The sequence below is a fragment of the Phyllobates terribilis genome, unplaced genomic scaffold, assembly GCF_046119375.1.
Source record: "Phyllobates terribilis strain yellow unplaced genomic scaffold, ASM4611937v1 Scaffold_11__3_contigs__length_659146591, whole genome shotgun sequence".
NCBI classification, from domain to species: domain Eukaryota; kingdom Metazoa; phylum Chordata; class Amphibia; order Anura; family Dendrobatidae; genus Phyllobates; species Phyllobates terribilis.
Window position 1 is genome coordinate 331,896,078 of NW_027362771.1, and position 25,042 is coordinate 331,921,119.

Below are 25,042 nucleotides of genomic sequence, written 5' to 3' on the forward strand. Positions count from 1 at the left end.
CTTGAATTGGAAAATATGACAAAACTTTAGAAGTAAATACAAGGTTGTCATCAGAAAAGTCTATGTGATTGCTGTTATGGTATATATGAAATGTACCTGTGTACTGTCCTCAGTTTGCTTCTTTTGTCCATTTGGGTTATTGCCACCTTTGTTTTTAGGAAGTCCAGCTTTATGCTGCGAAACTATTTTTTCTATCTTTGAATTTGGTCCCTGAATGTTGTCGTACTTGTTATTTTCCGAAAACTATAGAATAAATATTATTGTTAAATTTATAAAAAGTTTGATTAATAAAATTGTTAACAAATGAACGTAAATAATCTGATCATAAAATGTATGATCCCTAACCACAAATTGCTGAGGAATAAAATCATACATAATGAATCTGTTACTTTTGAACCTGGCTTTTTCTAACACAAGACCGTTACTATTGATATACAAAAAAATAGTGATATTACTTATTATTATATGATCCTGTAGGTCCAACCACTGAGCCCTCCATGAACTCAACAACTAGGGTTTCACTCTTCTTGGGTGTAGCTCCTTTGGCTTTTACAAAATACAGCAACACAGCAACACTTTTATATGTGTAGTGTCTGCAATTTAACAGAGTTTAGCTACAGACAAAGCACTATGTCAGGTAAAAGTCAAAGGAAACTTGGGGCTCCATCAAGCAAAAGATGGCCATGCACTATAGATGAACTTTCACTGAACCCACCCAATTCAGAAGAGCTAGGTGGCAATCTGTGTTGGGGTCTCCCGACTCTCCCAGATTAACATATGTCAAGGGAAAGAAGGTCTAGGCATGGTGGATTTCAAAATGCTTTTTTGTCCTGTCTCCGCACACGGAGCTGTAAGGAGGACGGGAGAAATACTGTAGCTATCAGGCGACAACTATACAGCCAACTTAAAGAAGCACTCCCTTCAAAGTTTTTATCCTCGTAATATATTGTAGTCATCATATTATTTACCAACCACTGTGTACTTACAATTGCTCATTTTGCCTTTCTACCCAGCTAATTTTTATTTTTTCCATTAGGTCTATGACATCACATGATTAAAACCTGACTAGCTGAATCCTTGTAAGCTCTATGTAGAAACAGGAGGTCAATTTTCCCTGTATGAAACATGAGTCATTGCAAAAGTCTCTGGCCGGCGGAGGAGGAAGCAGCTGGGTCAGGAGATGAAGAGGGGAATGGTTCATGCAGGGAAAAGAGACTTCCTGTTCCACATAGAGCAGAGAAAAGAGAAGAATTAGCTGGGTAGAAAGGCAAAATGAGCAATTGTAAGTACACAGTGATATATAATATGATGATTGCAATATACTAAAAGGATAACAATTTTGATGGGAGGGCTTCTGTAAGTGAAAACACCATTTTAAATCTGTAATGTGTAATAAGGAGGAAAGGGATTTGTATACTGTTTTTGATTCTAGCATACCGTAATAAAAAATTGTGACAGCTTCTCTCCAAAGGGCTCAATAGGTGTATTTTGGTAATAGGATATCAGTGCAGGCAAACTTTCATGGGAATAACAATCTCCCGATACTACTAATTCTCCATCTGGCAACTGGTTTATAACAAAATGTCGGCATCTGTCTCTCCCCCTGTAAGAAAAAGAAAAAAACTCAGTGTATTTTACTCTTAAAGTCTAAATCCGCATTTACAAATATTTCCCATATGAGTTCTTCCAAGTTGTCAATAACAATAGAATATCTCCAGTATGTTAGCATCCACTCCTACTAACAAATTTAGTCAATTTCCACTGATCAACTGAGATACTCTTAGATGCCGGCGTGAAATAATTCTTAAAATGGATCTATATGTTAGCTTATATATGCAGGACAAAATTATGGCAAAAAATTCTATATAAATAATTTTAAACATTAATTCCTTTGATGTTCACTATATTGAGTTGGACTGAGAAGATGAAAAATAAGGCTCTGTGTACACTTGTAACACGTCAATTTTTACATTGTCATGCAACAGAATACTTTGTTTTGGCTGTTTATCTCTTCTTTCTGAAGAAATATGAGTGAAGACCCTGCTCACAAGAAATTATCATCTATGAGGAATGGGAATAACATAGAGAAAGGTAAGTCTTACTTGTTCAGTACCATCCTTTATAAAACAACATAATACACTAAAGCTGCAAAGGCCAGTTACCAGCCAGTATATGTGGGATCTCCTCCCAGACCTGGACTAAAGCATCTGCCAACTCCTGGACAGTCTGTGGTGCACCGTGACATTGGTGGATGGAGCGAGACATGATGTCCCAGATGTGCTCAATCACCTTCTCATTTAAAGATTTTTCTGTATTTTCATAACTATGAAAATTGTACATTCACACTGAAGGCATCAAAACTATGAATTAACACATGTGGAATTATATACTTAACAAAAAAGTGTGAAACAAATGAAAATATGTCTTATATTCTAGGTTCTTCAAAGTAGCCACCTTTTGCTTTGATGACTGCTTTGCACACTCTTGGCATTCTCTTGATGAGCTTCAAGAAGTAGTCACCGGGAATGGTCTTCCAACAATCTTGAAGGAGTTCCCAGAGATGCTTAGCACTTGTTGGCCCTTTTGTCTTCACTCTGCGGTCCAGCTCACCCTAAACCAACTCGATTGGGTTCAGGTCTGGTGACTGTGGAGGCCAGGTCATCTGGCGTAGCATCCAATTACTCTCCTTCTTGGTCAAATAGCCCTTACACAGCCTGAAGGTGTGTTTGGGGTCATTGTCCTGTTGAAAAATAAATGATGGTCCAACTAAACGCAAACCGGATGGAATAGCATGCCGCTGCAAGATGCTGTGGTAGCCATGCTGGTTCAGTATGCCTTCAATTTTGAATAAATCCCCAACAGTGTCAACAGCAAGGCACCACCACACCATCACACCTCCTCCTCCATGATTCACGGTGGGAACCAGGCATGTAGAGTCCATCCGTTCACCTTTTCTGCGTCACACAAAGACACAGTGGTTGGAACCAAAGATCTCAAATTTGGACTCATCACACCAAAGAACAAATTTCCACTGGTCTAATGTCCATTCCTTGTGTTCTTTAGCCCAAACAAGTCACTGCTTGTTGCCTGTCCTTAGCAGTGGTTTCCTAGCAGCTATTTTACCATGAAGGCCTGCTGCACAAAGTCTCCTCTTAACAGTTGTTGTAGAGATGTGTCTGCTGCTAGAACTCTGTGTGGCATTGACCTGGTCGCTAATCTGAGCTGCTGTTAACCTGCAATTTCTGAGGCTGGTGACTCGGATAAACATCCTCAGAAGCAGAGGTGACTCTTGGTCTTCTTTTCCTGGGGCAGTCCTCATGTGAGCCAGTTTCTTTGTAGCGCTTGATGGTTTTTGCAACTGCACTTGGGGAAACTTTCAAAGTTTTCCCAATTTTTCGCACTGACTGACTTTCATTTCTTAAAGTAATGATGGCCACTCGTTTTTCTTTACTTAGCTGCTATTTTCTTGCCATAATACAAATTCTAACAGTCTATTCAGTAGGACTATCAGCTGTGTATCCACCAGACTTCTGCACAGCACAACTGATGGTCCCAACCCCATTTATAAGGCAAGAAATCCCACTTATTAAACCTGACAGAGCACACCTGTGAAGTAAAAACCATTTCCGGTGACTACCTCTTGAAGCTCATCAAGAGAATGCCAAGAGTGTGCAAAGCAGTCATCAAAGCAAAAGGTGGCTACTTTGAAGAACCTAGAATATAAGACATATTTTCAGTTGTTTCACAGTTTTTTGTTAAGTATATAATTCCACATGTGTTAATTCATAGTTTTGATGCCTTCAGTGTGAATGTACAATTTCCATAGTCATGAAAATACAGAAAAATCTTTAAATGAGAAGGTGTGTCCAAACTTTTGGTCTGTACTGTATATATATATATATATATATATATATATATATATGTATATATATGTACTGCATAGGCAACTAATATCACCTATTCTTACTGAAATCTATATCTATGGTGTCTTCAGGATATAGGGGTTCTTATTGTATTAGTAGTGCTTCTGTTAAGGTGGCCTCACCAGTGAGGCGCCAGCTAGTTGCTGAGGCATAGATGGGGAAGCAGTTTTCATAGAAGTGACCATATGCTCATGACAGCCTGAGTGTCTCCTCTACCACTGATATTATCATTCTCCAAACCATTAGCAACTGAGAACAGAATTATATTAGAGAAATCCTGAGAGAGCAGGAAGTTTGCAAGAAAAAAAACAAGCAGGAAAATTGGACATAAATTACATTAAATATAACATCAATTTCAAATGTGTTAAAGTTGGAGCATTTACTGAAATTCTTTCCAAGGATATAATAAGAAAAATATATCTTTGCTCTGTGTTAGCTCTTATATAGAAAAAAATAATAATAACAAGTGATATCTCTCAAAGGATATTACAACACAATTGAGAGATGTACAGTGAGACTTTGAAAAATATCTTTTAAAGGGGAGGTCCTCCCAGGGAAGATGACCAGTGTGTATAACACATGGTGGAAATGAAAATCTGTAACATGACATCTGGTCTGGATAAGGGGATGGTTTTCTAAAATAGGCGGTCTTTTGAAGAGATTTAAAGGGGTTATCCAGGACTATTACATTTTTTCACTACCGGCCGAAGAACTGACAGGAAGGTAGTTTCTAACTATCTGTCTGTTGTGCCCACTGGTGACAACAGAGCAGCAGCATAGACCGAGCAGCAGCTTCTCATCTGCTCTGTTGACGGATCATGACTGCCGACATCATGCTGATTGATAGCCGTCTCTACGCTGCCTAAAGGTACTGTCACACTTAGCGACGATCCCGACAATGATACGACCTGGCAGGGATCGTTGCTGCGTCGCTATGTGGTCGCTGGTGAGATGTCAAACAGTCAGATCTTCCCAACGACACAGCAACCTTACGGCGACCCGTAGCGACCTGTATAACAATGCAACGCAAATGCACGCCTATGTGTCTCAGTGCTGAGTCGCCAACGAGGTCGTTGGTAAGGTGTCAAACACACCGATGCATGCTACCCAGCGGGACCTCAACAATCAAAAAATGGTCCAGGCCATTTCGACAAAACTTGTGACTCAGCAGCGATCTCGCTTAGTGTGACGAGGCTTAACTGCGGGGAGACTGTTGTCAATCAGATTGATGTTAACAGTCATTCCCTGTTGACTGAGTAGCTCGGAAGAATAGCTGAGTCACCAGCAGGAGTGGCACAGGGTTTATCAGGCAAGTAGTTGTCTATGTTAGAATCTATCTGCCTGTCAGTTTTTAGACCCATAGTAAAAAAATAAGATGTTCCTGGACAACCCCTTTACCTGCACCTATAATTACTATCCTATTATCCTCCGCATAACTAATTATCTTGTGAATATTGCATTGACTAAAATTGATGGAGTACGTCCAAACCATTTTTTTATGTTTTTCATATTAAACTCACTTGTATGACAGAATGTATCCAAATGTTCTCTGGCTTAATCTGATAATGAAGTGTCCCAGCTCCTTGTTTTTCAGAAGTTCTTCGCAGTCTCTGAAATGAAATTCAGGGTGTTCACACTAATTAGGTTCAAACATATTCGTATAATACATTTAGTTATTCCCTATAAAAATGTATATTCATAGAATAGAACACCGTTTTGTGTATTGTCAAAAATATGCACACCATGAAATTGTCATAAACGATAAAACATAATAATTACAACAATATGATATCAAATGACAGACTCCTGCTGCACACAGCCTGACTCCTGCTGCACACAGACTGACTCCTGCTGCACACAGCCACACTCCTGCTGCACACAGCCTGACTCCTGCTGCTCACAGCCACACTCCTGCTGTACACAGCCACACGCCTGCTGCACACAGCCTGACTCCTGCTGCACACAGCCTGACTCCTGATGCACACAGCCTGACTCCTGCTAGACACAGCCTGACTCCTGCTGCACACAGCCTGACTCCTGCTGCACACAGCCTGACTCCTGCTGCACACAGGCACACTCCTGCTTTGACTTGATTTAATTAAGGGAGATGACTCCCTTTGTCAGCCTGTCAGCACCCTGTGATCGTGCCTGACAATGGACTCAGTGTCTGCCATATCCCTCAACCAATCAGATCCCTCCAGGATTGACAGGGGAGATAAGGCACATGAGTACTACAGTTTATTTTCAATGTGATCAAAGGATTGCATGTCTAAGTCTACATTTGGGACTAGTATGTACTTTGAAAGAAAAAGAAAAAAAGTTTTAAGTGTAATAAAAAATTTAAAAAATATATAATCACAGTTTTAATTATAAAAATATGGTGCAGCTGAAAACAAAAAAAACCAACCCCTTGCAGAAAGCTTCACATATTTGCTATTTGTGCTTTTGTAATAATCCATACTGTAAAACTGTATAGATTTTCATCCCGCACGGTGAATGTCATAAAAAATATATATGAAAAACGATGCCATAATTGCCATTTTTGTTAATTTTGCTTAAAAAAATAAAAAGTGATCAAAAAGTCATATGTATTTCTTATTGGTAACAATAGAACTACAAGTTGTTATGCAATAAAACAAGCCCTCATACAGTTCTAGAAACAGTAAAATTAAAAAGTTTGTGCTCTTACAATACGATGACCCCCAAAAAGGTAAAAAAGTAGTAAAACATAAAGAAAGTATAAATTGTGTATTAATGTATAATTGTATACATATCAATTATATTGCACTGTGAAATATGTAAAAAATAAAATTGAACTACAATTTCAAATATAATGTTGTTCGTTCATACCTATTACTGAAAATAAGTAATAAACAGTGACCAAAAAGTTATATGTACCAAAAAAGTGGTACCAGTAAAAACTACAGCTTATCCTGCAAAAAAAAAAAAAAGCCCTCGTACGGCTCGATCTACAGACAAATAAAAGAAAAGTCATATGTATCAGAATATGGTGACCAAAAAATATATACCGGTTTTACTTTTAGGCTATTTCTTGCGCAACAGTAGCAAAACATAAAAAAAGTTATATAAAAGTTTGGTATTTATGTGATCATACCGCAGAATACAGATAACATGTCAATTCTACCAAACGGTAATTGGTGTTTAAAAAGAATAAACAGAAAATAGAATTGTTTTTTTTTTTTGTCCTATTTGTATCCAAAAGAGTTAATAAAAGAGATATAAAGTCATATACCACATAATGGCACCAATGAAAACTACTGTACATTTCCTCAAGCAAAAATATAAGTCCTCAAACAGCTTGGCTGATGGAAAATTATGTAATTTATGGCTCTCAAAATATGACAACATCAAAACAAAATTTATTTATTTGTCAGTGTGTATTAATTGTACAAAAGAACTAAAAAAAAAATATAGAAATTTGATATCGCCATATTGTTACTGACTTCCAGAATAATGTTAACACTTTATTTGTGCAGCACGGCACATAGCATAAAAATTTAAATTCCAAAAAATCATTGGCAAAACTGTTTCATATATTTTTTCTCATAAAAAGTTTGATAATAAGTTCTATGAACCCCAAAATGATGCCACAGATAAATACAATTCATCCCCTCATCACAATGGTGCACACTATTGAAATTGGCACAAAGTCAAAAATAGCTTTCTTCTTGTCTGGAACTGTTTTTGCAACTTTTGGCATCAAAAGTCACAAAAATTGCACCAAAAGTGCTGGAGTACCAGGGAGGGATGACGTAAAGTCGCAATTGGTGAATCAGGCTAAAACATCTGGAATAGCTAAACTCTGCCCACAAAGCAGAAAATAAAAAAAAGACAGACGAGCACATATAAAATAGATTTAAAGAAAAGGTGAAAAATTGCACAAAGGCAATGATGAATCGAGGCCATAACCTTTTTATTATCAATCAATATAGAAATTTGATGGCTTATTTTCTGCAGAACGAAGTGTATTTTTAAATGGAACCATTTGAAGTACATAAAATGTCTTTGATAACTTTTATTAATTTGTTGGAAGGTTGGGTGAAAAATTCAGCAATTTACCATGGGGTTTTTTTGGAACGAGGGCTTATTGTAACAGTATTCAGAACTTTATCCTGCATGTCATTAGGATTATGGCGATACTTTTGCACAATAAAACACTATTTTTGAGAATAAATTGTTTATGTGTCGATAAACTTAAAACCCCATAACATTTTTACTTTTCTTGTGTAAGGGTTCATTCAGACATCCGATTTTTGAATGTATGAGAAAAACGGACAGATTATCCTGATCAGATTTTGATCAGACTTTGATCAGAGTGTCGTCCGTTTTTCTCATATGTTGAGAAATAGAAAAAAAGTTTGACAGTCTGTGAAAAATCAGACCGCACTTGGATACTATTCGAGTGCAGTCCAATTTTTTCATGGACCTATTGACTTGCATTGTCGATTTTGATCCGACTGTCACATCAAAATCGGACATGTGTCTGCGAGAAATCAAGGACATGTGGGTGGCCCCATAGACTATCATAGGTACGAGTGCTATCCATGAAACCCATGGGTAGCGCTCACATGTGAAAGGAGGGCATATATATGAGCCCTAAGGGATAATTTTTTGCAGGATAATTTTATTTTTATCTTTTCAAGATACTGGAGACTTTTTTGAGAACTAATATTGCTTTTACCTGGGAAGCAGAATCAGCAAGAAATCAGTTTTGGGTTTTTCTTTTTCCATTTTTTACAGCGTTCACTGTGAAGGATATATAATGTGTTTCTCTTAATGTGATGTGGCAATAACAAATCTGTGTAGGTTTCTTTTTCATAATAAAACCCTTCCAACTGTAAACACTCTGATTTTGCTTCTCTCTCTGCCTACTTGCCCTTATTGAGTGTGCTCACCAATTTCTATCTGCATGGACATTGCTAGAGCCGTAACGTTTCCAGGGTATAGTCCCCAAAAATAGCACCCAGCTGATCTGAGGTATCTAACCAATGATAGACAATCACAGTGCCTCAGAATAGTGGCAATCACATTATTTCCATAAAAAAGAGACTGCAACATCGCCCCCAAAATAGTCACAGCATGACAGCGGCAATGCCACCCTAATAGAGACATCATCAATGGCCACATAAAAATGACAGATATTGCAAACCAAAACAGCAACCACAGTGTCCCATAGCAGTAAACTACAGTATCACAAAGTGTATAAGGGAATATGATGCCTAATCTACATTTGTGATACTGTGAGCGCCCGCATTGCTCAGGCCGACCTCCGCCTATTCCCCTGCATTATATAATTTAGTGATCGAGTGTCCACAGGAATTTTCAGAGGAAATCTCTTTCTATTTGTTGTCTCTGGAATTTGCTCTGATATCACACCGTTCACCTGAGTAACTATTTTGCCCTTTTTTAAGCAGTGACCAGTAATCATCAGTGATCATCTAGAAGAGACTAGTAAATGATCGTGCATTGTTGATTGTTGGGGACATTTGGGGCACATGTCCAGGATTAGAGCAAAGATCTTAGCTGTTCAGGTCAGTTGACGTCAATGGTTAAATGCATCAACTTTAGTTTCTTTACATGACACAAAACAGAAAAACAGAAAAGGATTTTAGTGCTGCAGTTTGCAAAGCTTTTCTGCAACGCAACGCCTTCTCCTGGAGTAGTCGTAGATAACACTTGCCACTCAATACTCTCTATTGATGTAATTTATTAAGTGCAAGCAATCCAAAATATAAATATAGACGTTTCGGTCAACACATGACCTTCATCAGTAATGCGGATTGCAGTAGTGAGAGATAAAGAAAGTAAAGACGGCACATGCTGCCAATCCACAGAGTCACTACTTTATTTAGCTTTCACTACTGCAATCCGCATTACTGATGAAGGTCATGTGTTGACCGAAACGTCTATATTTATATTTTGGATTGCTTACACTAAATAAATTACATCAATACAGAGTTTTGAGTGCCAAGTTCTATCTACAATTAATTAGGAGATAGGATCCTACTTGAGCATCGAACACAGGAGTGCCGTGTACACACTCCTTTTCTCCTAGAGTAAATCCTTGCTTTTTTTTTTTTACAAAACATTATGGTTGATTGAGATATGTAAAACACATTTTTTATTTCTTACATATATGTATATGGGTTATATAAATTGGCACATATTGAGGTAGATGCATCAGGGTGTTTTAGTCAGAAAACAATTTGAAAAGTTGCTAATTTTTTAAGCAACATGGAATTGCGTAAAAATTTGTGATATTTGGCGTTTTATTTGCCACTTTACATAGTTTTTAAGGTTGAAGGAAGACTAATTTCATCTAGTTCAACCCATAGCCTAACATGTTGATCCAGAGGAAGGCAAAAAAAAACCCATGTGGCAAACACTAAGCTCCACATTGGGGAAAAAAAATTCTTCCTGCCTCCATACGACAATCAGACTAGTTCCCTGGATCAACGCCCTATCAAGGAATCTAGTATATATAACCTGTAATATTATACTTTTCAAGAAAGGCATCCATGCCTTTCTTAAATTTTAGTAGTGAATCACTCATTACAACATCATGCGGCAGAGAGTTCCATTGTCTCACTGCTCTTACAGTAAAGAATCCCCGTCTGTGATTATGAATAAACCTTCTTTCCTCCAGACGTAGAAGATGCCCCCTTGTCCCTGTCTCAGGCCTCAGAGTAAAAATATCAGTAGAAAGGTCTTTGTACGGTCCCCTCATATAATCGTACATCGTAATAAGATCACTCCTAAGCCTTTGTTTTTCCAAAGTAAATAACCCCAAGTGTAATAACCTGTCTTGGTATTGCAGACCCCCCAGTCCTCTAATAACCTTGGTCGCTCTTCTCTGCACCCGCTCTAGTTCAGCTATGTCTTTCTTATACACCGGAGACCAGAACTGTACACAGTATTCTAAGTGTGGTCGCACTAGTGACTTGTATAGAGGTAAAATTATGTTCTCCTCATGAGCATCTATGCCTCTTTTAATGCATCCCATTATTTTATTTTATTGGCCTTTGCAGCAGCTGCCTGACACTGGCCACCAAACGTGAGCTTGTCATCCACCAATACACCCAGGTCTTTTTCAGTTACAGTTTTGCCCAGTGTTTTTCAATTACGCATATAATTATACATTTTATTTCCTCTGCCCAAGTGCATTACCTTACATTTATCCCCATTAAAGCTCATTTGCCATTTATCAGCCCAAGCTTCTAGTTTACATAGATCCTCCTGTAATATAAAATTGTCCTCCTCTGTATTGATTTCCCTGCAGAGTTTAGTGTGATCTTTAGTGTTTAGTGTGATCTTTGATGGAGAACCAGGGTAGAGTGTGGCTAAGCTTTCTCGTCAAATTCAGCAAAAGTGCTCATGTTTTTCACTCCAGAAATGCTACTCCTTGGCGAGGAGGTGCATGGAGGTGCACGCCACTGAGAAGATGTGTTGAATTCATAAGTGGTGTGCTTCTCTTTGGCGCTTCGTACTCCGGTGAGTCCTTCATTAAGACTGGCATGGGCAATGCCAGTGTTAATGAACCAGCTCCATTGAATTATCGTTAGTAATGCAGCCAAGAAGGATTTGGTTTATAGAAAAGCCTTGCTTCATAAAGGCATGTGTGTGTGTGTGAAAATATGTTAGATATCTTGTTACCTTTAAGTGCATAACATTTGGAAACAATATTCACTGTAACCATGTAAATATAGTATGACATATTCAAGCTTTTACAATTCCAAGTAATAAACATAATGCAGATTCAGATACACATACTATACATCCTAGTGTTCTTTCTCTTTGCATTTCTTTCTCTTTTTTTGAGAGTGGGTCCATTTTGCCAACAATACAATATTCCCATTTGTATCTCTTGTGTACTCACCTTCTTGACATTATGCCATGAAACCAGTCGGGAAGACCATCATCTGAACCCTGCATCACTGGTAGTTCCATTGGACTTCTTCCTAATGTCCCTTTCGAGTCATTTTTTGACATCCCCTGATGAGTTCCCTTTTCTGTGTAAGAATGGCAAGACCTGTAATGTGTCCTATATATACACACAAAACATGGACAGATAATTTGCATATTTTCCTTCAATATCTAAATGGATCTATTGTTTTAGAAAGAATATGAATCTATTCATAGAAGACTAGCCTTCCTCTACTCATATTACATTGGGTCATATACAACAGCATTGAACAGTTACAAAAAAAAGTACATACTGTACTTCATTGTATCAGCGTTACTAGTACATAATGATTTCCATGCATGCAAATATTTCCGAAAATGAACAAAAGTGTGTAACGTAACTTTGGCTATCAAGGGAGGAACATCTTTTCACTTATTCTGGGGCTGCAATATTTTTTTTTTAACTCGTTTTATTAAAAATTATACAACATACCAAGGATATATCATAGAACAAAAGAACAAACCTCATTTCTCATTGCTCATTAATACTATTTGGCAAAGTTAACTCTGCCCTTAACATACCATGGGTCTACTATCTTAACCAAAAGCATGGGGCTGCAGTATTTGATTAACTAATGTTATTTCTTCAGGCTACTAGAACTTCACATAAAAATCCACTTTGGGAATTAGGGGAATCTGGAAAATTTAATGCGTACATCTATATCTAATGTCATAAAACTCTATACTGTATGTAGAGGGCATCATACGGACTAACACAAACATTTTATGGGACGGGATTATTTTTTCCACCATTATGATATGTTACTGCTGGTGTACTTGTCACGCTTCTACCTGATGCAAGATGGCGCGCGGCGAGACAGAAGGGGAAGGAAGCTCTGCCACTAGGGAAGGATCCAAAGGGGGCAACCCTGAAACTTGCCCTCCACCACCGTGAGCTTCCTAGCGTCCCTAGATGGGTTCTTTCACCCCATGTGGCAATCACTTTCCTATCCCTGACTTTTCCTAAGTACCTACCTGATTAGTGAGTAGGATAGCAGGAACGCTAGTCCTGCTCTAACATAAAGACACAAAAGGGAAACGGACAGAGATAAAAGAAAACCGTGATCATACAAAACACTCTCAAACAATCGAGTGGGAGATAATGAAGGAGAGGGTGAGGCAAACCAAATAGGAATAGAGATTGGGAGACACACACACAAACCAACTACACACAGATACCTCCTGAAACAACTCCAAACGCTTGCTCCTTTCTAAGCTCACTCCTCCAGCTCCAAACAAGGTAGTTAAAAGCTATCACTGGCAACAACTGAAGCTTAGAGGAGAGTATTTAACCCAGAGGGAAGTGATGAACTCAGAACAGCTGAGACAAATAAGGATGGAGAGCTTCAGGAGACAAACAGGACTGATTAACCCTTGCAAGAACAGAGCAAGGAAAACCTGAACTGCTAATAGGAGGGTAAAGCAGTTCTAACCAGCGCAGATGTACGTGTAACGAGACTCTGCGATCTTCTGGCCCCACTCTGTCGCGACATCCCTGTGACAGTACTCTTTTACTGCTGCCATAAAAACAAAAGATGGTCTTCCCATTAAACGTACTTATCCTTTCAGGGTTCCTCATTATTTAGATCACTTATTCTCAGTCTGCATTTATCGCCACCATATCCTTTTGGTCAGTTAAAGAAGAACCCCCATCAAAATTTTAATCCTCTTAATATATTGCAATCACCATATTATATAGCACTGTGTACTTACAATTGCTCATTTTGCCTTTCTACCCAGCTAATTCTTCTTTTTTTCCATTAAGTGCATAACATTACATGATTAAAAACTGACTATCTGAATCCATCTCTATCTAGAAAAAAGAGGTCAATTTTCCCTGTATGAGTCATAAGTCACTGAAAAACTCCCTGGCAGGGGGAGGAGGGAGCAGCTGTGTCAAGAGTTAAAGAGGGTAATTATAAATGCAGGGAAAAAAGAGACTTTCTGTTTGTACATAGAGAAAAAAAAGAATTAGCTGGGTAGAAAGGCAAAATGAGCACTTGTAAGTGCACAGTGCTATATAATATGATGATTGCAATATATTAAGAGGATAAATGTGACGTTGAGTCACTTCTCACAGGCAAGCCGTGAGGCGGGAAAGTCAAGTAGTCCAAGGTCAAAAGCCATGAGGGTACGTCAAGGACAAAGGGATAAGACAAAAGGATTGTCAGAGGCAAAGTCTGGGGTCAGGTAACTAAGGTCAGAGTGCATCGAAGATAAAAGGGGTAATACAAACGAGTAGTCAAAAGGCAAATCCAAGGTCCGGCAACAAAGATCAGGAAATCAGAACACAGAGTACAGAGCAACATACTACTGAGCAAGGCTACTCTGGTAATGATTTAACTATTGCTAGACAGCTAAATAGCCAGGCAATCGCCCTGAATGGGTGACACATGGAGGAAGCCCCATAGGCCCAGCCAGGTAGGACAACTGGGCTGTCATTCACAATACTGACAGCCCAGCACACCCCTGCCTTAGATTAGATGACTGAGCTGTCACTCACAACCCAATACGCCCTTGATCCCATAGGGCGACTGAGCTGTCACTCACAGCATCCTTAGGACACCGTGATTGGTGGAAATGTGACAATAAAAACTTTGATGGGACTTCTTTTTTAAAGGGAATCTGTCCCCATCTGAGAGCAGCATGGTGTAGGCACGGAGTTAACAAAACATAGGTGTTCTTCTCATTCACCCAAATAGCAATTTCAAAAGAATGGATGTACTAACAACACTACTAGACCTACACCCGTATTATAAACATGGTATATTGGTCTTTATTATATGAGGAGCAAAGTATCTATGCCATTCATGGGCATCAAATTCTTCATAATATTATTCTATTATTTTATAGTTTTGTAGCTAAACAGTTTAAATCATTATCCTTTTTAAAACAGCAGAGAAAACACACAGATCAAAGTGGGTACCATAGATGCTTTTAGTAGTCTAAATAACCAGACACAGTTTAGATTTTTCACTACATTGCTAACAGATCTACTTTAAAGTTCATGTTTATATCTAGTAATTTGGTTCAACATTTTTTATTATTGTATTAACACAGTTAATTATTGAAAATATCTCCTTTGTTACTTGTTGTAGATATTTCATATCCAGGCTTGTATTTGCCAATAGGCACTGGGGGTACGGTGTCTAGGGTGGTTCATTGGAGGTGATGCCAGGGTAAAGAGTAAAAAATAAATATATTTTTTTATATCTCCCATTCCCTGTGTCAGACCCAATATTAAAACTGAATCTTTGCGGAAGAGGATGTGTGGGGTGGTTGCATTAATTTATTTTTGCATCTTTATGACACGAATACAAATGAACCTGCAAATGCACTGGCACTTCCGGGGTTAGGGGAGCTCCGATCAGCTCCCTGCTATGACATGCTGAGGCCTGCTCACGCTACTGATATTGCTGCAGCACGATGAGATCACCTCATGTTGCCGACCCCAGCAGAGAAGGAGAAGACAAAGATGGTGGGGGGCAGGTAAGTGATCATAGAGCTGAAGATTCAGGGGGGCTTTTACTGTAGGCTGGGATAAGGAGGGATACTACTGCAGGCTGAAAGCTAAGGGGGCTTTTACTGTAGACTGGGGGTTAGGGAGGCTTACAAAGTGAGGGATAGTGCGATGGACAAAATGGTGGTGGGGAGTGTAGAGATCTCAGTATGAAAATATGGCACCATAGGGGTTTAGTATAGAGAGGAGAAGGATGGAAGCACAGTATGAAGAAAGGCAGTGTCGCCAGCTCAGCATGGAGAAGGGTAAGCATGGGGTTTTCAGTACAGAGAGTGAGGCAGCTGGGGGGCATCGCATGGAGGTACAGCTTTGGGGGCTCAGTATGGAAAGGAGCAGCATTTGGTCTCAGTATATAATGGGGAAACATGTGGAGGGATCAGTATTGAGAGGGAAAGCATGAGGGGCTCAGTATGGAGGAGGGGCAGCATGAAGGGCTCGGAAAAGGGCAGAATGGGGGCCCCGTATAAAGGAGAAATGTGGGAAGCTCAGAAGCATAGGGGGTTCATTATGGAAAGGGGCATTATTGGGTCTCAGTATAGAGAGGGGCAGCATAGGGGCTCACTATGGAGAAGAGCAGCACTTTTATTTTAAGGGCATTGTGTCGGGATGTGCTGAAGACAACCACGGTAGAGGAAAGTCTGCAGAAACTAACTCTGGCTGTGAAAAGTCATAATGGCATCAAGACCAGATGAAGAAGAAAGGGTTGAAAACAACTTTGATTAGAGAAGACATCACCTACTATATAAGGTCCCTGGATCTAAGGGTGCATTTACACTGGGGATTTACACTGCTTTGAAACAAGTGCTGACTAGCTTTTATGAAGCCAATCAGCAATCAGTTAATAGCCTGTTTAGACAGATTGACGGGACTTTCATGTGTCCAGGACAATCGTTAACATGATCATTTTGTGCGCATAGAATAGTGATTTTCTCAGCAGCACATGTTTACACAGGATGATCTACTGCTGAGAATAATGATATTTAACTAAGGTTAAAAATCATTTCACAAACAAATGAACGTTATACTTGTGCATTGGGTGATTGACAGCCTGTTTAGATAGGCTGATAATTGAGAACTGAATATGTAAATGCACATTAGAGAGTAACTAAACTTTTGGGAGCTTCTTTTTATATGTTATAGACCCTTTAATTCTGAGCAGATTGTTGAGAGACCTGGTCTTAAGAGTGCCACCAATTATTCAAAAGATCTCTTAGATGTGTACATTTTAGGAGACAGGAGCCCACATCCAGTGTAGAGCGGATACAGTAGAAAGTTATAGATATGTTTCCTCAGCTGTGCAATTCTAAGAGGGTTTTTTGAGTGATCGGTTGGGGTCTCAGGACCCAGACCAGCACCAATCTGCTCAGAATTAAAGGGCCTAAAATATATAAGATACCTCCAAAAGCTCTCTTTAAATGTTTAGCCTCTTCACAACATATGACGTGTGTCCTTGCCTGTGATGCGAGCTCACACTCTGAGCCTGCATCTTTCCCTGCATATGATGACTGATTTAATCAGTGCCTTTAACAGCCGTGGGTGGAGCGGTACTGTTAAAAAGTTAAAACCCGCTGTCAATCACTGACAGCGTGATTTAACACGCGCCAGCCTGAACAGCATCATTAATCATCGGCACCCCTGTCATGTGATCGCGGGGCACCAATGGGTAGACATGACAGCTGGGGTTCTGCTGAAGACCCCTGTTCCTGTCATTACGATATTTCTATGAACGCCGGCTCGTGGCCGGCGATCATAGGAGACTGTGATTTCTGCTATACATAGCAATGCTGGAGTTCTGCTATACATAGCAATGCTGGAGCACTGCGATGTATAACACAGGCGATCGGACGATCACAGCTTCAAGGCTCCTAAAGGAACTATTAAATAAAGTAAAAAAAAGTTTTTAAAATTATGAAAAAATATTAAAAAATATATAAAAGTTCAAATCACCCCCCTTTTGCAACACTGAAAATAAAACAAGAAAAAAAACACATATTTAGATTGCTGAGTTTATAAATGTTAACTCGATCGATAAACAGCATAACTCGGAAAAAAAATCGAAACACAAGACTTACTTTTTTTGGCTGCCGCGACATTGTAATAAAATGGAATAACAGGAGATCAAAATATCATATCTACCCCAAAATGGTATGAATAAAAAAGTGACCTCAGGGAAAAAAAATAAGCCCTCACACAGCCCCATATCCATGAAAACGTTATGAGTCTCAGAAAATAGCGACAAAAGCTAATTTTTTTTTCCATGCAAATTTCCGATTTTTGCCACCAATTAAATAAAAAATCTATACATTTTCAGTATCTGTGTACTATATTGCCAGGTAAGTTTTACTTTATAGTGAACATGGTAAATAAAAAATAAACAATTCTGGAATTGCACTTTTTTTGCAATTTCACCACACTTGAAATTTTTTTCCCGCTTTCCAGTACACTATATGATAAAATCAATAGTGTAATTCAAAATTACAACTCGTTCCACACAAAACAAGCCCTCATTCTGCTATATTGACAGAAATATAAAAAAGTTATGACTCTTGGTAGAAGGGAAGGTAAAAACTAAAACTAAAAAAACGGAAAATAGCCTGGGAGTGAAGGGGTTAATATTGCTATGGCCTGGGCTTATTCGGTACTGTGGTTCCTGTATGGTTCGCAGTTTGATGATGGCTGATAGCAATAACAATTCCTATCATCTCCTTACCATTGTTAAGGATATCATAGTTCATGCGATACAATTATATATGCTGGGTGCTGACATAACATTACAATTGAATGCAATTCAATGTACTAAGCTTGGTGATCTATTCATGTATTGATAGTGGTTCTGGTGCTGCTGTTATGACTGAGCCCTAACACTCACTCACTCATGGTGATGAACAAACCAGGGGAGATGTTAAACCACAGGTTAATATACAGACTAGGCAATTCCCTAATCGGACGCTGATTTTTCCCTGCTTGACTGCGGAGGTTGGCACCCTAAAATTACGCAGTGGCACCCCCACTCAATGTCGGCTGAACCTGAGTGTCCTTAACTGCACCCTCAACCCAAAACAACAACAATAGAACGTAGTGCACACAGACAGAGACACGGGGCTAAAGATGTGGTCACACAGTCATACATGAAAAACGGAAGAAAAAGAAAGGAACCCAAAAAGATGTTAGCTATACGTGAAAACCCCCAGATCCTGAATGTAATAAAATGGGAAAAGAGCTGAGAAGGGGAATTTTGCAAACAAACCGCAGGAGAAGCAATACAGAAAACCTCAGCAAGATAATTCTTCACTGGGGAGCTGGGACTCCAAACATCCATCTAACTTGGAATATAGCCAGCAAAGACTGCACTTTTTTTGATCAAAAATAGTTCACTAAGTACCCTATATTTCATATGCAACTTTGCTTTACATTTATATATAATGATGGTAGGGTATGTGATATATTTTTTGTCTTTTGTAGGTTTTGTATCTTTTTGCTAGTGTGAACATGCTCTTATTTCTTGCATGTGTACCATCTTAGACCTCAGTTCACATTGCTTGTTTTTTTGTCTTGTTTGCATTCTGTGCAAATTAGGGGTGTGGCATCCCCCTTGTTGAGCTGGTCAGTATATATGTAGCTTACCACGGGCTTAGGAGGTCTGATATTGGGACCCGGTTCTATTTGTCTACCCTTTTATACGCATTACTTCAACTCTGATATACAGTAAGGTTTTTAATATAGACAGTGTAGGACCGTCCCAATTAGGGTCACCTTGTCGCTGGTGGGACGGCTTGTATACTTTTTTTTATCAAAAATAGTTCACTAAGTACCCTATATTTCATATGCAACTTTGCTTTACATTTATATATAATGATGGTAGGGTATGTGATATATTTTTTGTCTTTTGTAGGTTTTGATACAATTATATATGCTGGGTGCTGACATAACATTGCAATTGAATGTACTAAGCTTGGTGATCTATTCATGTATTGATAGTGGTTCTGGTGAAGCCCTAACACTCACTCACTCACTCATGGTGATGAACAAACCAGGGGAGATGTTAAACCACAGGTTAATATACAGACTAGGCAATTCCCTAATCGGACCCTGATTTTTCCCTGCTTGACTGCGGAGGTTGGCACCCTAAAATTACGCAGTGGCTCCCCCACTCAATGTCGGCTGAACCTGAGTGTCCTTAACTACTGTCACGGGTGTGTCGCCACGAAGATCGTCACGATTACACAGCCTGACTTCTCGCAGCTGACTTTTTGGTGCTTTGTGTTTTTCGGCAGTGAGGGAGTTAATTCTCTCTCTCTCTGTGCTAGACGAGGTCCAGCCTCGCCCAGCTGCAATCAATGCTGCTGTAGTGAGACTCCTTCAAATGCCTGCTGGTCTGTTAGGGAAGTGTCGGTGAAAGCATTTCATGCAGACTAACAGAGCGGATTGTGGTATTTGGAGTTTCAGAGATAAGTGTATTCGGAGAGTTTTTTCCCTTCCTCGCTTTATCATTTATCTCCTTTCCCGTTGGTGTTCCCTCTGTTGTAGTTGTGTAGTTTTTGTATGCAAGGTGGTTTTGGTTTTTCCCTTGTACTGTCTCGTTCGTCTAAGTACTGTGTGTGGGCATATTATTACTTGTCCCCTTTTGTTGTGATCGGGGTCCTTCTCAGGACTAGATTACTTAGGTGCAGGGATCCTCAGGAGGTAGGGGTTACGCTGGCGGCCTGGACCTCTGTACCTTTAACAGTACCTCCAGGTTGAGGGATTAGTCAGGGCCCCAGCTTAGGGTCAGCTTAGGCCCCCTACCTCCAGTATACAGAGACAGTGTGACATTTTCACCGACCACTTAGTTTTTCTCCAGCTACTATGGATCCAGTAGCCGGTCTAGCTCGGCAGTTGCAGAGTTTGTCCATGGAGCTGGCGGACGTTAGGTCCAAGGTTTTGTATCCTCAGGAGCAAAGACCAGAACCTAAAGTAGCTCTCCCTGACAGGTTCACTGGGGGGCGGGACAAGTTTTTTGTTTTCCGGGAGGCATGCAAGTTGTACTTTCGGCTGCGGCCTCGGTCATCGGGAAGTGAAGAACAAAGGGTGGGAATTGTCATCTCGCTCCTACAAGGGGACCCACAATCTTGGGCGTTCTCTCTTCCCCCGGGCTCCCCGGCTCTCCAGTCAGTGGATAGGTTTTTCGCTGCTCTGGGACTCGTATATGATGACCCAGATCGGATCTCCCTTGCTGAGTCTAAGTTACGTAGGATCCAGCAGGGAGATCGTCCGGCGGAGGAATTCTGTTCGGAGTTCCGTAGGTGGGCCACGGACACCCAGTGGAATGACCCGGCTCTTAGGAGCCAGTTTTGTCAAGGTTTATCCGACAAATTACAGGATGTGTTGGCACAGTATGACTCTCCCGCGTCACTGGAAGCCGCTATGGCCCTTGCTATTCGCGTTGACAGACGGCTTCGGGAGAGGTGCGGGATAACTCTACCCCCTGTGATGACTCCACCTCCTACAAGGTCCCCTCATATGGTGGTTCCCCTGGTCAGTCCAGAGGAGCCTATGCAATTAGGAGGGACATCATTTCGGGGGAGGGGACCGGTGGTGCGCCATAAGACAGGAAGGTGTTTCTTCTGCGGGAGAAAGGGACATTTTATTGGGGGGTGTCCATCCCGTCCCTTGCAGAGTGAAGAGTCGTCGGAAAACTGTTGATCCCAGGTTGTGTGGTGGACGGCAATCTGGGAGTAGGTATTTCGTCCCTAGGTTCGTCTCAGTTTCTCGTACCGGCGGAGGTGGTGGTGGGTACAAGAACTGAGAGGATATCTGTTCTTCTGGATAGTGGGGCCGGGGCTAATCTGGTTGATGCTCGGTTTGCCCGGGTTCAAGGTATGCGATTGAGTGAGTTGGCTAAACCCATCCCCATATTCTCGATCGATGCCAGGCCTCTCGGTCAGGGAAGATTTTTGCAAGCTGTGCATGACGTAAAACTTCAAGTGGGGGCGATACATAAAGAACTGTTGTCTTGCTACGTGTTGGAGGGTCTTCCCACTCCTATAGTGTTGGGCCTTCCTTGGTTAACTAAGCATAACCCGGTTATTAATTGGCAAACCAGAGAGATAAGCCAATGGAGTAAATTCTGTAATAAAAACTGCATGAACACGGTCATCGGTGCGGTTACTCCTTGGGTCTTACCTCCATTTCTGGCGGACTTTGAGGATGTATTCTCGGAGAAAGGGTGTCAGGAACTACCTCTTCATCGCGAGTATGACTGTTCTGTAAAACTGCTCCCTGAGGCCAAGTTACCTAAAGCTAGGTTGTATAACCTTTCTGGTCCTGAGAGGCAGGCCATGAAGGATTATATTTCAGAAAGTCTGGCTAAGGGGCATATTAGACCTTCATCTTCACCGGTGGCTGCAGGGTTCTTCTTTGTTAAGAAGAAAGATGGAGGCCTACGCCCTTGCCTGGATTTCCGTGAACTTAATCGGATTACGGTCCGAGATCCGTATCCGCTCCCACTTATTCCCGATCTCTTTAATCAGATCGTGGGCGCCAAATGGTTCTCTAAGTTGGATCTCAGGGGGGCGTACAATCTGATTAGGATGAAGGAGGGGGATGAGTGGAAGACGGCGTTTAACACTCCGGAGGGGCATTATGAGAACCTTGTCATGCCATTCGGTCTGACTAATGCCCCGGCGGTGTTCCAACACTTTGTTAATGACATTTTTCGCCGCCTGGTGGGACAGTTTGTTGTCATATATCTGGATGATATCTTAATTTACTCGCCGGATCTGGTGTCTCATCAGGAGCACGTTAGGCAGGTGTTACAGATCTTGCGGGATAATAAACTGTATGCCAAATGGGAAAAGTGTGTGTTCGCCATACAGGAACTCCAGTTTTTAGGCTTCCTGGTTTCAGCGTCCGGTTTTCGTATGGACCCTGGGAAAGTGCGGGCAGTTCTTGAGTGGGATCGGCCAGAGAATCTTAAGGCACTACAACGTTTCCTGGGGTTTGCTAATTATTACCGGAAGTTCATTCGTAATTTCTCGTCCATGGTTAAGCCTCTCACAGACATGACTAAAAAGGGGACGGATTTTTCTAGGTGGTCTGACAAGGCTTGTCAAGCATTCTCCTCCTTGAAAAAATGTTTTGCCTCGGCACCCATACTCATTCAACCGGATGCGTCACAGCCATTCATTGTAGAGGTAGACGCTTCCGAGGTAGGGGTGGGAGCAGTATTGTCACAAGGTTCGTCCCCTGGTAAGTGGCATCCGTGCGCCTTTTTCTCTAAAAAATTGTCGTCCGCTGAGAGGAATTACGATGTCGGCAATAGGTAACTCTTGGCCATTAAGTTAGCTTTTGAGGAGTGGCGCCATTTTTTGGAGGGGGCAGTCCATCCGGTCACCGTCATCACCGATCACAAGAACCTGCTATATCTGGAGTCCGCGAAACGTCTGAATCCCAGACAAGCTAGGTGGTCATTGTTTTTTACCAGGTTTAATTTTGTCGTTACATATCGTCCTGGGTCAAAAAATGTAAAGGCGGATGCCTTATCTCGTAGTTTCCCTGGGGCCGGGAATACGGACGACCCGATTCCTATCCTTCAGGAGGGGGTGGTGGTTTCGGCAGTATGCTCTGAGCTGGAGGAGGAGGTATTGGAGGCTCAGGGGGACGCCCCTTATGGACCTCCGGGGAGACTGTTTGTTCCAGATCAGTTGCGACAAAAGGTGATCGAGGCACACCATAACTCAGTTTTTGCAGGACACCCGGGGAGTAGAGCAACTGTGGATCTCCTCTCGTGTCGGTTTTTGGTGGCCTAACTTACATAAGGAGGTGGTAACTTTTGTCGCGTCCTGTGGGGTTTGTGCGCGCTCTAAGACCTCACATACCCGTCCGTCTGGGGCCCTCTTACCTTTGAAGATCCCGGAGCGTCCTTGGACTCATCTGTCTATGGACTTTATTACGGACCTCCCTCCGTCTTCGGGTAAAACGGTCATACTCGTTGTAGTGGACAGGTTCAGCAAGATGGCACATTTTATCGCTCTTCCGGCTCTCCCTAATGCTAAAACTCTTGCGCAGGTGTTCATTGGGGAGATTGTGAGGCTTCACGGGGTACCCTCCGAGGTGGTGTCTGATCGGGGGTCTCAGTTTGTGTCCAAGTTCTGGAAGGCGTTTTGTGCACGGCGGGGTATGCATTTGTCGTTCTCATCGGCTTTTCATCCTCAGACCAATGGTCAGACGGAACGTATGAACCAGAGCTTGGAGACATATCTCCGGTGTTTTGTGTCAGAGAACCAGGAGGACTGGGCTTCTTTCTTACCTCTGGCAGAGTTTGCTCTTAATAATAGGCGGAGCGAGTCCACTGGTAAGTCCCCGTTTTTTGGGGCATATGGTTTTCACCCCCAGTTTTGTACTTTCAGTAGGGGGGGCTCTTCGGGGGTTCCTGAGGAGGAACGATTTTCCTCATCACTCGCTTCAGTATGGAGAGGGGTGCTGAAGAATCTGAATACTATGGGGAACCGATACAAACGTATGGCTGATAGGAGGAGAGTGTCTGGTCCGGACCTAAGTGTGAACGATCGGGTATGGTTGTCTACCAGGAATATAAAACTTAAGGTTCCCTCCTGGAAACTGGGTCCCAGGTTCATCGGGCCGTACAGAATCAGTTCTATTATTAATCCGGTGGCATTCCGTCTTGACCTCCCCCCTACGTTTAAAATTCACAACGTGTTCCACAGATCGTTGCTTAAGAGGTATGTGGCGCCGGTGGTACCGTCACCTTTACCTCCCCCTCCAGTGGTGGTCAAGGGTAACTTGGAGTTCCAGGTATCGAGGGTCATCGATTCACGCTTTAATCGCCGGTCCCTTCAGTACCTGGTTCATTGGAAAGGGTATGGTCCTGAGGAGAGGATGTGGGTTCCTGCGTCGGATATTAACGCAGACCGATTAGTTCGGGCCTTCCACACGACTCACCCGGATAAACCTGGCCCTGAGGGTCCGGAGGCCCCTCGTAGAAAGGGGGGTACTGTCACGGGTGTGTCGCCACGAAGATCGTCACGATTACACAGCCTGACTTCTCGCAGCTGACTTTTTGGTGCTTTGTGTTTTTCGGCAGTGAGGGAGTTAATTCTCTCTCTCTCTGTGCTAGACGAGGTCCAGCCTCGCCCAGCTGCAATCAATGCTGCTGTAGTGAGACTCCTTCAAATGCCTGCTGGTCTGTTAGGGAAGTGTCGGTGAAAGCATTTCATGCAGACTAACAGAGCGGATTGTGGTATTTGGAGTTTCAGAGATAAGTGTATTCGGAGAGTTTTTTCCCTTCCTCGCTTTATCATTTATCTCCTTTCCCGTTGGTGTTCCCTCTGTTGTAGTTGTGTAGTTTTTGTATGCAAGGTGGTTTTGGTTTTTCCCTTGTACTGTCTCGTTCGTCTAAGTACTGTGTGTGGGCATATTATTACTTGTCCCCTTTTGTTGTGATCGGGGTCCTTCTCAGGACTAGATTACTTAGGTGCAGGGATCCTCAGGAGGTAGGGGTTACGCTGGCGGCCTGGACCTCTGTACCTTTAACAGTACCTCCAGGTTGAGGGATTAGTCAGGGCCCCAGCTTAGGGTCAGCTTAGGCCCCCTACCTCCAGTATACAGAGACAACGTG

The 25,042-nt window shown here is 41.5% G+C and overlaps 1 protein-coding gene across 2 annotated transcripts in view; it reads right to left on the minus strand.

Moving 5' to 3' along the window:
* LOC141166222 (uncharacterized) overlaps window positions 1-25,042 on the minus strand; it is a 91,888-nt gene that overhangs the window by 12,262 nt on the left and 54,584 nt on the right. The window contains exons 2-5 of one of the 2 annotated variants that reach the window (XM_073652691.1): window positions 11,821-11,985; window positions 5,444-5,533; window positions 1,438-1,603; window positions 97-243 (exon numbers count right to left, since the gene is read on the minus strand). In XM_073652691.1, coding sequence (XP_073508792.1) covers window positions 97-243; window positions 1,438-1,603; window positions 5,444-5,533; window positions 11,821-11,933 — 516 coding nt within the window. In that variant the 5' untranslated portion in view covers window positions 11,934-11,985. The remainder of the gene's footprint in view (window positions 1-96; window positions 244-1,437; window positions 1,604-5,443; window positions 5,534-11,820; window positions 11,986-25,042) is intronic. The other variant, XM_073652692.1, reaches the window with a different exon arrangement.